Source organism: Girardinichthys multiradiatus, chromosome 14 (genome assembly GCF_021462225.1).
Source record: "Girardinichthys multiradiatus isolate DD_20200921_A chromosome 14, DD_fGirMul_XY1, whole genome shotgun sequence".
Lineage (NCBI taxonomy): Eukaryota > Metazoa > Chordata > Actinopteri > Cyprinodontiformes > Goodeidae > Girardinichthys > Girardinichthys multiradiatus.
In genome coordinates this window covers 33,583,595-33,601,498 of record NC_061807.1, presented here as the reverse complement: position 1 = coordinate 33,601,498, position 17,904 = coordinate 33,583,595, and the positions used below count along the sequence as shown (strand labels likewise).

General features: G+C 42.3%; 1 protein-coding gene across 3 annotated transcripts in view; it reads left to right on the top strand.

Annotated features, from left to right (window-relative positions):
* Positions 1-17,904, top strand: part of arhgap36 (Rho GTPase activating protein 36) — a 90,225-nt gene that overhangs the window by 50,307 nt on the left and 22,014 nt on the right. For all 3 annotated transcript variants that reach the window (XM_047385508.1, XM_047385510.1, XM_047385509.1), the window contains exon 3: positions 15,293-15,361. In XM_047385508.1, the coding sequence (XP_047241464.1) occupies positions 15,293-15,361 (69 nt within the window). The remainder of the gene's footprint in view (positions 1-15,292; positions 15,362-17,904) is intronic.

The window sequence follows — 17,904 nt, the reverse complement described above, 5'->3', positions numbered from 1 at the left end:
TTGCAAATATAGATGTCAAATAATGAAATTTTCAATAATATCCAGCTACAGAAAAAATAATAAAAATCAAGATTTTTAGCTCAACAAGGTGTTATTGAAAAAGTTGCTGCTGGCTGACGTCTGCTGTTTCAGCTTGACCACCTTACCAAAACTTGACCTTTTATGCTGTATTAAACAGCTAGTGTCAACAATAATAGTACAGGCATAGAGAGAATGAATGCATGGTATCTAAATACTTAGTAACATTTATTGATTTATAAAGAGTTCTTCATATGTGTCTTCTGTAGTGATCCTGCAATAATGACAAATATGTCATATATTGTGGTGCCCTACACTTAATCATCCCTATTTTAAAAAAAACTTGGACTGATCAAACCTAAACTAGATAATTCTGCTCTAAACAGAGATTATACACAACAATTATACTCATTGTTAAACACAAAAAGGGAACATTTTAATGCCTTTTGGGAGAATTTGTGGATGTTCCAAGCTCCAAATGACAGGGAAAGTCACGTGGGTGGTGTTTTATGCTCCTGGTAGGTCCCACCAACTTGGAAACGTCATGTACAATTAGCCAGACTGAATGCAATCCGGCCCTTACTGTGAAATGCGGCAATGCAGTTTTGAGCCATGGTGCTGGGACTGGACATTTATTGTAACAGAACCTCACAAAGATGTCCTGTATCCACCCTAACTCCCCAAACCCTCTCCCCCCACCCACACCACCACCCCCGTGCTGCAGTAACGGATCAGAAATAGTGAATCACGCTCTTCTTGAGAAAATGTGTTTCCTTGCTTGACCTCTGATTATTGCAGAAAAAACCGTCATCATCCTTTGGAGATAGATTGCCAGAAAGAAACTATGAAAACAAAAAAATAGTTTTTTCTCAAACGTATCCCTAAAATCTCATCTTGTACTTGTAAACCCAGGTTTGTGTATCACCTCGGTCCGAGAGCTCAGTGAATTGTTACACGTCTGAGAACCTTTAACTTAACAACTCAAAACAACTCATATATCTGGGATAAAATATTGAAGGCAGCAGCTTCTTTACATGATAAATACTGGAATCCAGCAGCGAAGAAGAAGCCTGCTGGTTGCTGCTTTGTAAGATAACATTGTGACCAAAGCGTCAAGATTAACCTTTCAGTGACCCTCTTATTTCATTATCTCTGCCCTGATGAACAAAGCTGAAACTAATCAGTCTTTAAACCATCATATGCTTGATTCATTACTCTAAAGGTTTTCTTTTCGTCTCTGATCTGTCTTGTGACTTTTGAAATACCTGTGAAATATTTGCAATCCAAAGCTAGATGACCTGCAGCTGCTTTCACATTAGAAACGCCACACTGGGAATCTCTGTGAAGACCTTCAGAAGGAAAGTCAAGCCTTTACGCTGGTTCAGATGTTTACTTGCGCTGCATTCCTCTGCTTAATACTCCCAGCTTTAAAAAATTGTTTTTGAACTCGAAAGTACCAAATCCATGTGATAATGGGAAATAGTTCTGCAACTTTTTTCCACACACCTCATAGACTGGGATATTTTCTCCTGGGTTTTTATTGAGGCCTGAGGGATCACTGAGCAGATGGAGATTACAGCGGTAGAGTGGCGTATGTGGTGTGTTTGTATGTGCAGTGTTTCTGGCTGTTGTAAGATAATAGGGCTCTTAAGCTGCTTTTCTCAGACTTTGTTTTCTCAAATACTGCTCTGAACTCTCATAGAATAACTAACCTCTTGACCCACTCACCTTTGACCAGGCTTCTATTTGAGGTTTAGTATATAGTACTTAGGGTTTTCAGTAAGTGGTTGAGCTCAGTTATACATCTTCCTCAGAGTTTGTGGGCTTTGTTAACATCCCCAAGGAGAAAAACTTGAACAACAACCCCCATTTAAATAATTTCCCCTATGCATCATTTAAAGGGAAGGAATGAAATGAATTCACGTCAGCCTGCAGTTTTGGAATAATCCAAAAACAAAACATGGGTTTGATTAGACATTTTAGGTCAGAAAACGTTTGTACACATAAAAATCTAAACACTTTGGTGTGTATTTGTACTCATTCCCCGTTCCTCCTCAGATTTAGGGCTGTACTTTGACTGAACCCTTCTAACACACGAATATGCTTTGGTTTAAAACACTGCATCGTGTCTTTGGCTGTGTGTTGTTTTCTTGTTGGAAACTTAACCTCCACCCTAGACCCAAGTATTTTCTCTAGGACTGCCTGTATTTAGCTGCATCTGTTTTCCCACCAACTCTGCAGATTTCAGATCCTTGCAGAAGAAAAATATTCCCACAGTATAATGCTGCCACCATATTTCCATGGAGATTGTGTCTTCAGGGAGATGTGCAGTGTTTGTTTTTGTATGAAGGCCATAAAGTTAATTTATGGCCTTCCTCGTGTTTGCTGTGTTCCCTACAGGTCTTGTGGCTAATAACAAACAGGAATGGTTCATGGCGTTCTAGATCTCTTCTTACCTCTGTTCCATAGTGTTCGACTAACTGTTGACCTGTTGACAGACTCTTCCCTCCTGAGCTCACCTCTTCTCCCATGTTACCATGGCAACTTCACTGATTAATGCTCTTCTTGCTTGACCTACAAATTGTGAGACATACAAAGTTTGGGATACTGTTTTATAAACTAATTCTGCTTTAAACTTCTCCACAACTTCCTTGGTCTTCCCTGTTCCCTGGTCTTCATGATTCTGTTATTTTACTAATGTTCTCCAACAAACTTCTAAGGCCTTCACAGAACAGCTGGATTAATACTAATTACACACAGTTTAGAATTATGCATTGCTTAGTGTACCTTAACTCCATGAAATCCCAATATAATACATTAAAGTTGATGGTTGTGACACAGCATAATATTAAATAAAGGGTTTGAATACTTTTGCCTGGCACTGTAGCAGAAGATCCACACTGATATTTGAAATTGATTAGATTGGTTTCACCCATTAAGTGGTCCAGTTTTTTTTCCATATGGCTTGTTGTTGTAGAAATGCACACAAGGTATATAGTTGCCTGCATTTCCAACATAAAAACTAAATTCCTTTTAATATTTGAAACTTGTGATCCATTTTCTCTCTGAACTTTTTGCATTAGGACCAGGATGGCTTCCCATCGTTAATGGATCAGTCAATCTTAAATTAATTTGATAGGTAAAGAATTTGCAGATCATCTTTTAAATGTTGCTATGCCAATGCACCTTCTTATTCTGTAATACTTTAGGGGACCTACACTACAGCTGTTCCCAGCAGTATATTTAAATAAGCCACCTTCACTTGCTCATATAACAGGATAGGACAGAAATTCGACATAAAAAAGGTCTTTGGATTTTCCCTATAAAATTATCTTAACTATGAGCAAGACTATTCTAAAATATCAATGTCTGTTTAACCAACCTTGACTAACCTTTAGAAAATCAAAGTAAGACTCAAAATAGTTTTGTGTTTATACAGCCTGTCCTTTGGTTTCTCAAACTGGTTATGTGATGGAACTCATAAATCAGGGATAAAACAACATTCCATAATAATACTGTAGTGCAAAATGGACAAATAAAAAATCACAGCAGTTTTTGTTCCCACTTACATTTTGTGGCCAGAACCTTTCAAAAATATGAAGAAATTTTCTTTACAAATTTCAAGATTGCACGCTTTTCCAGTGAGATTATTACATTTTTAATCTAGCCGTGATGGGTCAGACAAAGAGTGGTTCAAGAATCCCTCATGAAGAATAAAATATCGAGGCACGTGACGTCGCCCGGTACGGCGGAGCCGGGGTCCCACCCTGGAGCCAGGCCTGGGGTCGGGACTTGTCGGAGAGCGCCTGGTGGCCGGGTTGCTCCTCGCGGGACCCGGCCGGGCCAAGCCCGAACGAGAGACGCGAGGCCATCCCCCAGCCCACCACCTGCAGGGGGAACCGTGAGGGACCGGTGCAAAGAGGATTGGGTGGCGGACGAAGGTGGAGACCTCAGCGGCCCAATCCCCGGATGCTTAGGCTGGCTCTAGGGACGTGGGAACTCACCTCGCTGGGGGGGAAGGAGCCTGAGCTTGTGTTGGAGGTTATTCTGCTGGGGGACTTCAACGCCCACGTGTGGAACGACAGTGACACCTGGAGAGGCGTGATCGGGAGGAATGGCCTCCCCGATCTGAATCCGAGTGGTGTTTTGTTATTGGACTTCTGTGCTAGTCACGGATTGTCCATAACGAACACCATGTTCAAACATAAGGGTGCCCATCAGTGGACTTGGCACCAGGACACCCTAGGCAGGAGGTCGATGATCGACTTTGTGGTCGTATCATCAGACCTTCGGCCGCATGTTTTGGACACTCGGGTGAAGAGAGGGGCTGAGCTGTCCACTGATCATCAGCTGGTGGTGAGTTGGATCCGCTGGAGGAGGGGAAAGTCGGACAGACTTGGCAGGCCCAAGCGCATAGTGAGGGTCTGCTGGGAACGCCTGGCAGAGCCCTCGGCCAGGGATGTATTCAACTCCCACCTCCGGGAGAGCTTCGACCAGATCCCGGGGGATGTTGGAGACATAGAGTCCGAGTGGACCATGTTCTCCGCATCTATTGTCGATGCTGCTGCCCGTAGCTGTGGCCGTAAGGTCTGCGGTGCCTGTCGCGGCGGCAATCCCAGAACCCGGTGGTGGACACCGGCAGTAAGGGATGCTGTTAAGCTGAAGAAGGAGTCCTATCGGCTGTGGTTGGCTTGTGGGACTCCTGAGGCGGCTGACGGGTACCATGAGGCCAAGCGTGCTGCGGCCCGGGCTGTGGCAGAGGCAAAAACTCAGACCTGGGAGGAGTTCGGTGAGGCCATGGAGAAGGACTACCGGTTGGCCTCGAAGTGATTCTGGCAAACCGTCCGTCGCCTCAGGAGGGGGAAGCAGTGCTTCGCCAACACTGTTTATAGTGGGGGCAGGAGACTGCTGACCTCAACTGAGGGCATTATCGGGTGGTGGAAGGAATACTTTGAGGATCTCCTCAATCCTGCCATCACGCATTCCGTGGTGGAAACAGAAGCTGGGGACTCGGGGTTGGACTCTTTCATCACCCAGGCTGAAGTCACCAAGGTGGTTAAAAAGCTCCGAGGTGGCAAGGCTTCGGGGGTGGATGAGATCCGCCCTGAGTACCTCAAGTCTCTGGATGTTGTAGGGCTGTCATGGTTGACACGCCTCTTCAACATTGCGTGGCGGTCGGGGACAGTGCCTCTGGACTGGCAGACTGGGGTGGTGGTCCCCCTTCATAAGAAGGGTGACCGGAGGGTGTGTTCCAACTACAGGGGGATCACACTCCTCAGTCTCCCTGGTAAGGCCTACGCCAGGGTATTGGAGAAGAGAGTCCGACCGATAGTCGAACCTCGGCTTCAGGAGGAGCAGTGTGGTTTTTGTCCCGGCCGTGGAACACTGGACCAGCTCTATACCCTCTACAGGGTGCTCGAGGGTTCATGGGAGTTTGCCCAACTGGTTCACATGTGTTTTGTGGACCTGGAGAAAGCATTCGACTGTGTCCCTCGTGATGCCCTGTGGGGGGTGCTCCAGGAGTATGGAATCGGGGGCCCTTTACTAGGGGCCATCCGGTCCCTGTACGAGCGGAGCAGGAGTTTGGTCCGCATTGCCGGCACTAAGTCGGACCTGTTCCCAGTGCATGTTGGACTCCGGCAGGGCTGCCCTTTGTCACCGGTCCTGTTCATAACTTTTATGGACAGGATTTCTAGACGCAGCCAAGGGCCGGAGGGGGTCGGGTTTGGGGACCAGTGGATTTCGTCTCTTCTTTTTTGCAGATGATGTGGTCCTGCTGGCCCCCTCTAGCCAAGACCTACAGCATGCGCTGTGGCGGTTCGCAGCCGAGTGTGAAGCGGCTGGGATGAGGATCAGCTCCTCCAAGTCCGAGGCCATGGTACTCGACCGTAAAAGGGTGGCTTGTCCTCTTCAGGTTGGAGGGGAGTTTCTGCCTCAAGTGGAGGAGTTTAAGTATCTCGGGGTCTTGTTCACGAGTGAGGGAAGAATGGAGCGGGAGATCGACAGACGGATCGGTGCGGCTGCCACAGTAATGGGGGCGCTGTGCCGGTCCGTTGTGGTGAAGAGAGAGCTGAGCCGAAAAGCAAAGCTCTCAATTTACTGGTCGGTCTACGTTCCTACCCTCACCTATGGCAATGAACTTTGGGTCATGACCGAAAGAACGAGATCCCGGATACAAGCGGCTGAAATGAGTTTCCTCCGTAGGGTGGCCGGGCACTCCCTTAGAGATAGGGTGAGGAGCTCGGCCATCCGGGAGGGGCTCGGAGTAGAGCCGCTGCTCCTCCACATCGAGAGGAGCCAGTTGAGGTGGCTCGGGTATCTATACCGGATGCCTCCTGGACGCCTTCCTCGGGAGGTGTTCCAGGCACGTCCCAGCGGGAGGATGTCCAGGGAACGGCCCAGGACACGCTGGAGGGACTATGTCTCTCTGCTGGCCTGGGAACGCCTTGGGCTCCCCCTGGAGGAGCTGGAGGAGGTGTCTGGGGAGAGGGACGTCTGGGCGTCTCTGTTGAGTCTGCTGCCCCCGCGACCCGGTCCCGGATAAGCGGAAGACGACGAGTACGAGTAATCTAGCCGTAGTTTTAAATATTTCAAACATCATCCATCCATCAATTTTCTATACTCGCTTCTTCCATACTAGGTCACAGTGGAGCTGGTGCCTATCTCCAGCAGTCTACGGGCGAGAGGCAGAGTACACCCTGGACGGGTTACCTATTCTAAACGTGCCGAACATTTACTTAGTGGTTTTAATATATTTATATTCCACAAATCTATTAACACCTTTTTTTGGAATCTAAACAGAACTGAGTTGGTTTTTTAATCTGGGATGCATTTATTTTTGCAAATACATAAACAAACAAAAAGGGATGTATATGTATGCTTAAAATGTAAATACAGTTTTATAAACCATTAGACCAATTTGAAACCTGAATAAGGAGATCTAGAGGTTGAAAAGCAGTGAAATCGCCCTCTCTTTATTTTTGTTTTTATGAGTGTGCCTTTATCTTTGGGTTGTAACCAAAACGATCAATGAACTGGACAAAAAACGTAAAATGTAATGTGAACAAATCAAATCTAAACATAAACTAATACTAATTTGTTAAAAACCACAATTTTCTTCTGAAATAATTTATTTTTTCAATTATAGAATGAAAAATAAAATTGATCTTGAAGTTCATTTTTATTTCATACCAATCCATATTTGGACAAAAAAGCAAATTTAGATGTTCTGCTAAAAGAATACTCTCCTATGAATATAACCATGACATTACTCTACATAAAAAAATATCAAATCTCTTTTGAGTGTATATATAACAACTGGGGAGCTAAGGGATGGTACAAAAGTCTGTAATAGAAGCAAGTCTGTAACAACAGACCTGCTGTAAGCATAGAGGTTGAGTGTGTGTATTTCTTCCTCTTCCTGTGAGACTCTGCTTACTTCATTTTCTGGAAATCTTCTCATATCTCACTCGTGACATTTTTTTCTTTACTTTTTTCTATCAATAAATATACATTGATGTCGCAGAGTGGAAAAAAAAATCAAGGGGAAAATGGATGAATCACTTCATATTTCCTGCTTGTTTCCATGACAAAAAAGAGGGCTAGTAGTCACTAATATGATGCAATGGTACAAAGTAAGTTAACCCTTTCAATTCTATTGAATTAATTGATTTTTCTGCAAGTGTGAGCACCTTTATAAAAGCAAACTTTACTGGTCTGGGGCATGCTTGTGTGTGTTATAACACATTGCCAAGGCAGAAAGGCATCAGCAACGTTCCATAGTGAGAAGGATTACTCTCCTGTGGAAAACATTCAAGGCTGTTACCAATGCTCACAGGATTGAACGTGTCTACAAATTCACCACAAGGTCAGAATCTGAAACTGTGTGATCAACTGCAAGAAATCTAGGCGTGTGACAGGACAATTAGAAAATACTGCACAAGTATGAAGCATGCCGGTGGAGGGGTGGCTGTTTGGGCTTCTTTTGTAGCCAGCAGGACCTGGGCATCTTGCCGTGAATGATTCGGCCATAGGCTCCTCTACCAAACCATTCTACAGTCAAATATGGAGCCATCTTTCCCACAGCTAACGCTTGGTTTGAAATTGTGTCATGTAAGCACTGAAGCAACAATTTAAATGAGAGTGGACCAAATGTCTCACCCACAGCAATGTACAACACTAAAGTAGTCATAAAGAAAATGACTGCTAAGTTATTGTTTCTGAAGGGAGTTCTCTGTGCTTTGAAGTCATGGGGCGTACCTATTTTTATTTTATTTTTTTGAAAGCGCAGCTTTTCTATTTTGACTTGTTTAAGAAATAATGACAGACTGGAATCTTTTGTGTGGTTTTGGACACTTGAGTTTGCAAATCAATAATCTGGAACCTAGTAAGCAACAAACCACTTTTAAATGCTCTTTAAGCCCATGATATCCCACATCCTCCATGTCAAGCAAAGGCATGGTGATTTGCAAAAGTATTCACTTGAACTTTCACATTTTGTCATGTTACAACCACAACTTCAATGCACCTATTGATATTTTATGTGAGAAACTATACCATCTTCTAAAGATATAAAGCTTTTAGTTTGCTCTAAAGAAGATCAAACCAGAACAATAAAGGGTAATAAGGCAAAGGTTGTTGGCATCAGCTGAGTAACAGACAGTTTTTTTTTTTTGTTCGGCTTGCAGACAAAGCTCTCTATGAGTGAGTGTGGGAATAGTTTTTTTCCTCGTCTCCCCTGGGGGAAAATCTCAGTGCAACATGTGTGTTACGGTCAAAGCTTCAACTCCTGTGGTGCTGCCCTCCTCCCTGTTTATCTTCGTTGGGCTTCAGATGCTTTCTCCCACCTGCTTTAGTGCATCTCTCACATTTCTTGCCCTCTCAATATTATTATTTTTTTCCTCACATTTCATATTAGTTTTTAACCAGATTACTTTTCTTTGACCTTGCTGTTAATGTTTTTTGTTCTATGCACAGTTAGAGTTTTTTTTGGAGTTCATTCTCATGCCCCTGTTGCTTGGGTCTCGTTTCTACAGGGACTACAGAACTATCTGGGTCTCCACCTCCTCTTGTGCCTTCTGTTTTTTCTCATTTTATCTATTCAACTGCTCAGCCTGTCTATTGGCTTTTAATTAAAAAAATAATAAAACTTGGAGTTGAAGAGAGACCAACAAACACACGATCTTCAGATAAATTTGATCATATTGAGCCTAGCATATCAGATTAAGAATTTAATAAGATGTGCAGCTACAATTGTTTTTAACTGAGATTGCCAGAGATAAGGCTAGCAATTTATGTAAACTCTTTTCTTTGTTAAAAAATAATTAAATTAACATAAATTGTACACTAATCCCTGCAAATATTTGCATTTCCTGGGCTTTTTATTGTGTCTGTTTTCTGGGGTGCTGCAATATATTTTGAAATGTGCAATCTGCAGACAGTTTGGGGCACAGACCCTAACAATAAATTAGTTTTTAGGTTCAGGAGACTTGCAGAAGAGAGTACCTACAGTGCCTTGCAATTGTTTCCACAATCCTTGATCTATTCACATTTTGTGTCATTACAACCACATACTTTCATGTAATGAAGTTTAAAAGAAAATTCAACATGGAAGACTCACCATCATCTCCAGCTTCATCTAATTACTCCTCCATGCAGCTCTGCTCCACCAATCAGTGTCAAGTCTGCATTTCTCCCCAGCCAATCATCCTTCAAGACTCCGCTTTAAAAGATCTTCATTCATAGAACCCTCCGTTCTGCAGCTGAACTTTGACCCTCCTCCACCCCATCTCCACCATTTGTCTTCCAAACTACCTCCAAATCTCCTCAGGCCTCCACTCCACTCCACCTGCTTTTTATTGTGTCTGTTTTCTGGGGTGCTGCAATATATTTTGAAATGTGCAATCTGCAGACAGTTTGGGGCACAGACCCTAACAATAAATTAGTTTTTAGGTTCAGGAGACTTGCAGAAGAGAGTACCTACAGTGCCTTGCAATTGTTTCCACAATCCTTGATCTATTCACATTTTGTGTCATTACAACCACATACTTTCATGTAATGAAGTTTAAAAGAAAATTCAACATGGAAGACTCACCATCATCTCCAGCTTCATCTAATTACTCCTCCATGCAGCTCTGCTCCACCAATCAGTGTCAAGTCTGCATTTCTCCCCAGCCAATCATCCTTCAAGACTCCGCTTTAAAAGATCTTCATTCATAGAACCCTCCGTTCTGCAGCTGAACTTTGACCCTCCTCCACCCCATCTCCACCATTTGTCTTCCAAACTACCTCCAAATCTCCTCAGGCCTCCACTCCACCTCCAGGATCAGATCCCAGGGGGAAGACATCTTTAATTCTAACCCTAAGATGTTCATTCATGTCATTCTCAGCATTCATGTCTGCCACTGGGGTCCGAGCACCAAAGAAATAAACATTCACTGATAAACTTTTCTAATTGCATCGCTGTCTTCTCCTTGTGAGTCTTTCCAGGTTGAATTATTTTAGGATTCAATGCAGTTGACCATCATATTCATATTCAACCACCAATCCTCTTCTCTGCACTTCATAATGATGCGCTAGTCCGTGTTTGTCTATCTCACAGATATCTTAAAAGATACATTGAAGTTCATGGCTGGAACCTGACAGAATGTAGAGGTATTAAATATTTTGCACTGACAGAATATGAGCAAATGTTTTAAGTATTTTAGTTAATCTTTTTCATTCTCAAACTACATACAGGGGTTGGACAATGAAACTGAAACACCTGGTTTTAGACCACAATAATTTATTAGTATGGTGTAGGGCCTCCTTTTGCAGCCAATACAGCATCAATTTGTCTTGGGAATGACATATACAAGTCCTGCACAGTGGTCAGAGGGATTTTAAGCCATTCTTCTTGCAGGATAGTGGCCAGGTCACTACGTGATCCTGGTGGAGGAAAACGTTTCCTGACTCGCTCCTCCAAAACACCCCAAAGTGGCTCAATAATATTTAGATCTGGTGACTGTGGAGGCCATGGGAGATGTTCAACTTCACTTTCATGTTCATCAAACCAATCTTTCACCAGTCTTGCTGTGTGTATTGGTACATTGTCATCCTGATACACGGCACCGCCTTCAGGATACAATGTTTGAACCATTGGATGCACATGGTCCTCAAGAATGGTTCGGTAGTCCTTGGCAGTGACGCGCCCATCTAGCCCAAGTATTGAGCCAAGTGAATGCCATGATATGGCAACCCAAACCATCACTGATCCACCCCAATGCTTCACTCTGGGCATGCAACAGTCTGGGTGGTACGTTTCTTTGGGGCTTCTCCACACTGTAACTCTCTCGGATGTGGGGAAAACAGTAAAGGTGGACTCATCAGAGAACAATACATGTTTCACATTGTCCACAGCCCAAGATTTGCACTCCTTGCACCATTGAAACCGACGTTTGGCATTGGCATGAGTGACCAAAGGTTTGGCTATGGCAGCCCGGCCGTGTATATTGACCCTGTGGAGCTCCCGACGGACAGTTCTGGTGGAAACAGGAGAGTTGAGGTGCCCATTTAATTCTGCCGTGATTTGGGCAGCCGTGGTTTTATGTTTTTTGGATACAATCTGGGTTAGCACCCGAACATCCCTTTCAGACAGCTTCCTCTTGCGTCCACAGTTAATCCTGTTGGATGTGGTTTGTCCTTCTTGGTGGTATGCTGACATTACCCTGGATACCGTGGCTCTTGATACATCACAAAGACTTGCTGTCTTGGTCACAGATGCGCCAGCAAGACGTGCACCAACAATTTGTCCTCTTTTGAACTCTGGTATGTCACCCATAATGTTGTGTGCATTTCAATATTATGAGCAAAACTGTGCTCTTACCCTGCTAATTGAACCTTCACACTCTGCTCTTACTGGTGCAATGTGCAATCAATGAAGACTGGCTACCAGGCTGGTCCAATTTGGCCATGAAACCTCCCACACTAAAATGACAGGTGTTTCAGTTTCATTGTCCAACCCCTGTATGTTTGAACACACAAAGACAGATGTTAGGCTGGATTCTGATGATTTCCAGGTATTTACACGTTTTTAGTCTGAGTCACCCACAAATGCAGCAACTAAAACCTGCTAAACTGAGATTTTTACTAAAACAAAATAAAATCAACATGTTGATGATGCAAAATTGCTGCAAACATGGACTATTTGCTACAATAAGCAGGCCTCTCACTTTATTTGACATTGTCCTTCATGCTCTTTCTGCCTCTACATTTTGTAATCATAAATGCAGCACACACTCATCAGTAGAAAATAAGCCTTAGATGGAGGTGGCGTGTGTTCAGCTGCGCACTTTAGAAATAAACTTTCATTTCCTGCAGTCATGGGAATTTGACCTCTTTATCCCAACAGCTCAAAATCAGATGTTTCATTTTTTCCTCTGGTTGTATTTTTATGTCTATTTTTAAAAATGTCCTTGTCAGTAAGGTAAAAAGAAAAAGAATGTTGTTACTCATGTCACAAGTATTTTGGAAAGCGCAGCTGTAGGTAAATCAAATCCTTACGTAATAGAGAAAAGAACCAACTAAGCCATCTATGGGTTGCTAATAAACATCAAACCCTGGCTTCCTGCATGTAAACAGAAAAGTAGAATGTGGAGCTTGTAACAGAAAGTCGACCTGCTTTAAAACATGTTACACAAAGAATCAGAAGTCCTGCGCAACAATGCTCATGATCTCAAGGTGTTTGAGTTTCTTTATTAATCTGTTTCCTTCCTATTGTTTTTGTTGTCTAGTTTTTTTGTTTTGTTTGTTTGTTTATTCATTGTAGATTAGTTTCTTGGTTCATTCTTGTGTTTAGATATTTCTGTTACTTCCCTGGACATTTCTGTGTCAATTACCCTCCGTCCTTCAGTTGCTCTGCATTCTCTGTGCCATACCTGCTCCACATTTCAATTGATTATGTGTTCTGGTTCATTGGTCATTTTTCCACCCTGCCTCTGTTTATAAGCTGACTGGTTTTCGTTAGTGTTTCCTGGATTCACTGTTTGCCTGCCTACGCCATGCCGGTTACTCTGCCTATGTTTTGTGCCCTACTTCTGTCCTTTCTCTTTTTTCTGTGTCTGTCTATTGTCCTCAAACTCAACAGTCGTCCTAGTATCTTTATTGCACTCGTTTAACTTTATACATCACAGTTTCTTTTAACTGTAAAATAATATTATTATTGCTAGTTAAATGTTTGTGCTTTTTCCATGCTTTGAAATAATGATATACTGTATAGTTATTTGTTTTTTCTTGTCATATCTAGCTACAGTAAGAATTTGATTTATTTGATATTTTTGTTAAATTACAATTTTTAAGCTCATTTCAGCTTGTGTGTCTGTGACGCCTATAAATATACAGTGCCTTGCAAAAGCATTCATACCCTTAAACGAGGGCTGCATGGTGGCGCAGTTGGTAGCACTGTTGCCTTGCAGCAAGAAGGTCCTGGGTTCAATTACCAACCAGGGGTCTTTCTGCATGGAGTTTGCATGTTCTCCCTGTGCATGCGTGGGTTCTCACCGGGTACTCCGGCTTCCTCCCACAGTCCAAAGACATGCCTGTTAGGTTAATTGGTCACTATAAATTGCCCTTAGGGGTATGAATGAGTGTGTGTGGTTGTTTGTGTGTTGCCCTGTGATGGACTGGTGACCTGTCCAGGGTGTACCCCGCCTCTCGCCCATAGACTGCTGGAGATAGGCACCAGCTCCCCCGTGACCCACTATGGAATAAGCGGTAGAAAATGACTGACTGACCCTTAAACGAAGCACAGTTTAATTATCATCCAAAAATGGAATGTGTATAGCACTAATAACAAACCTACCAAGACTTGGACATCCACCTAATTTGGCAAGCAAGGAAAGTGTTATTCAGAGAAATAGTCAAGAGGCCCTGAGATGCAGATATCCAAAGTTAGGGTGGAATGATTTGTTGAGAGGACAGCTAGTAATCATGATTTCACAAACCTGGTCTTTATGGAAAAGTGGTGAGAAGAAAGCCATCATTGAAAGGAAGCCATCAGAAGTCCAATTCACAGTTTGCTGCCACCTTGCAGGGGACACAGCAAAGATATGGAAGTATAATCTTGGGTAAGATGAGTTTCAGAAATTAAACATACTGGCCAACATGCTAAACTGTATTTGTGAACATTGCACAATAGCCACCATGATCACACCGTCCCTATAATAAAGCATAGTGGTGGAAGCATCATGCTTTGGGGATGGTTTTCTTCAGCAGGGACAGAGAAGCTAGTCGTAGCAGAGGGGAAGATGGATGAACCAACATACAGGCCAATCCTGGAAGAAAACCTGCTAGAGGCTGCAACAGATTTGAGATGAGTCAGAAGTTCATCTTCCAACCTCAACCTGTCTGAGGCATAAAGCTAGAGCTAAAATGGAGTGGTTTAGATGAAATCATATTCACATGTTAGAATGGCTCAATCAACGTCCAGATTTAAATCTACAGAAAATCTGTGGCAAGAGCTGAAAAATTATGTTCACAGATGCTCTACATCCAATCGGACTTGGCTTGAGCCATTCTGCCAAGAAGAATGAGCAATAATTTCAGTCTCTAGATCTGTAAATCTGATGGAGACATAAGCAGCTTTTGTTGCAGTGAACGGGGGTTGTACAAAGTTTTGACTCAGAGTCAGCTTAATCTAAATGGATGCCATACCTACCAGATTTTTATTTGTTAAAAAATTCAAGAGACATGAATGTACAACTTCACAACTATACAGTACTGTGTTGGTGAATCACATGACATCCTCAGGTCAAACAATACAGTTTCTGGACGTAAGCTGACAAAATGTTAAAAGGTTCAAGAGGTATGACTACTTCTGCACATACATACTGTATTTATGCATCTTTATCTTTCTATTTTTGTTGGACCCCTCTTTTGTTTTGCATGTACAGCCATGAAAGAAAGCAGGCTGTTCAAACAAACAACCAAGGGTTGTCTGTAGAAGCGTTTTGTTGACATAACTTGTGAGAAAAGGTTGTGCTGAGGATGCAGTCTGCATGTGACAGAAAGATGTCATCAGTGGGCTTTAGGAGTTAATTTCTATCTGTATAAAAGACATTCAAAACAATTGTGGTTCTTTACACAGAGAAAAGCACAGTCAGTGTTTCATCTCAACAATACACAATGCAAGTAAATAAAAGACAGACATTTCGGACCATGAAGCGTATAACCTTTATTGTTCTGGATGAAGAACAGATGATCCAACAATTACATTCATTGTAACTCTTTCTTCCCGCAGAAATACGCAAACGCAGAAAGTCTCTACGCAGGAGGTTTGACTCCTTCTCAAAGGAAAAGAAGGAGCGAGGTAAGTGGATGCAACAAATCAACTTTAAAGAGGTGAAATAGAAGACCATCTGTGGCCATAAGCTTGTCTCCCATGATGAGCTGTGAATGCATTTCCACAGATTCAATGTTTACCACAGCGAACGTCATTAGGAAGCACAATGTCCCCTCTGTTCATTGAATCTGCATCACCACCACTGACTTCCAGTGGCTTTTACCGGCTATAACCACTTATGGTCCCTCTTGAAAAACATTGTTTATAAAGCACGAGGAGCTCAGGGCTACAGACTGAATCATGCTGGGTTCACAGAAGAAGGCATGTGTGTCTTTGTTTCTGGGCGGTTAGTATAATATAAACTGAATAATGAATAAACAAAGTCACCCACTGGGCTCTTTTACAGCGACACTGTGTCACATTGAGAATGACTATTCATAACATAATAGCACAGCATGTTTTCTGGAAATTACCACAATATTCTTTCAATTGCTCAAAGGGTTTCTGATTGATCTACCCACCACAAAATGTCACAGTCATAATTATTTTGTTAGTAAGCTAACTACTGAGTCAAATTTGGTACTATCACCTAAGCTGAGACAAAGTCACGAAAGGACAAAATTTATATAACGCTTTCCTAGTCATACTGACCCATCAAAGCGCTTTACACTAGAGCCAAATTCACCCAATCGCACCCACAAACACACATGTAGGTAGGCAGCTTTGGGCTAAGTACCTTGCTCAGGGGTACATAGACATGTGGCAGGAGGAAACTGGACCCCAAACTTTTGGACTACAAGACGACTACTCCTCCCATCAAGCCACAGTTAAGGGAACAATTGTTTTCTCTGCATGAGAGCAACTGGAGGGAAGAAATTTATATTGTGCTAAGATTAAATTTGCTAATTTAATCAAAGACACGTAGCTTTATTTTAAATCAAACCAAACCACAGTCATCAACCCTTGTACTGCAACCTCAACATTTATTCCCAAGCCTCATAAAAATGTATAAAAACCACTAAAATGCTGAGTGTGTAATTTACAGCAGCCTAATCTTACCTTGAACATTTTTTTTTAATCCAACCCTTAATTTGAGTATGGTTATTCCACATAAAGGAATAATGTTTTTGTGTTTGTTAATTCTCGAAGCCCCAACTGCTGAAACTCCTAACAATTTCTAAAAGAAATAAGAAAAGCTAGATCTAGAACCTATTTGTGTATATGCTGTAAAGTTTAAATATTACCTGGCTAATGAGCTGAGCTAGTTTACCTGAACCCTACTTAACAGACACTCTGCTGTGGGCTTTTAACATGTCAACTTTAGTTTAATTACCTTAAAATAACCTCAATGTGTGGCACTACTACATTTTCCATGTGAAAACTTTGCAAGGAGGCGGATGTCTTTCTTGTAAACTAGAGAAACTCCACTCCAGACTCCAGACACTCCGATATGTTCTACGGTTTAGAGTTTAAACTGTGGCAGCGGTATGATGGAAAATCTCAAGGGTTTTGGATCCTGTAACTTTTTAAAACCATGGTACACCCTAAGAAAAGGTATGATCCATGCCTATTTACTCAAGGTGGTCATCTGAATCTTATACTGGCCCATCCCTACCTCTACCATTTTGGGTGCTCAGTGAAACAAAAGAATAGTGATAGATAAGATACCACTGATTTATAAACAATATCAAAATACAACTGACTAACCGTTAGCTGCTAGCAATAGCAAAAACTAGTATCTGCTTCAGTTTAGTTCAGAACTTTTAGGAAACCCTGACTAAATTTAATAAACTCTAATTCAGAATATAAAATATGGGTTCAACCTTAACTTAATACTTCAACAGTAAAGTCAAGTCTCTAATGGCAGAAATAAACATTTTCTAATCAAATCCATGACATCTAGGCCACATCTAACCCTGCATCTGTCACAGTCGTGTTTGCGGGCGGACCAAAGTGCAGACAAGAGTTGGGTAGCAGCATGTTGTAAAGTTTTTAACTCTTTATTCAAGGTCTTCGTCGCAAACGTAGCAAGACGTAATATAGTCCACATTCAAAAGGTTTCCAAAAGCGTAGCAAGAATCACTGCAGGGGTAACAGGAGCTAAGTCAAAACTTACATGGAGTCACTGCAGGAACGTAGCACAAAACATAGGCATAGGTACTGTCATGAACGGAACAGACATGAGCGAGGGCGACAAGATGGGGGAACCAACAAAAAACAAAGAGAACCAGAGAGCTAATAAACAGAGGGGAGTGAGGTAAGAACCAATGAGACACCGAGGCAGGTAATCAGGAGAGATAGAGATCAGGTGTGGACCAGGGAGTAGAGAACTGAGGGAATGTGAATAGTTGCTATGGAGAACAAACTAGAAATAAAGGGAACACGGGAAGAACTAGACATAAACATAAATCCAGGGGGAAACATAACAAAACAAAACTCTAAAGACTGAATAAACAAGAATAGGGGAACCAGATCTAAATGAAACTATAAATAACCAAAGACACATAAGAACCGAGAATAATGATTAACTAAAGTAAACAGAGAAACTAGAGGGAACAAAAGAACAACAT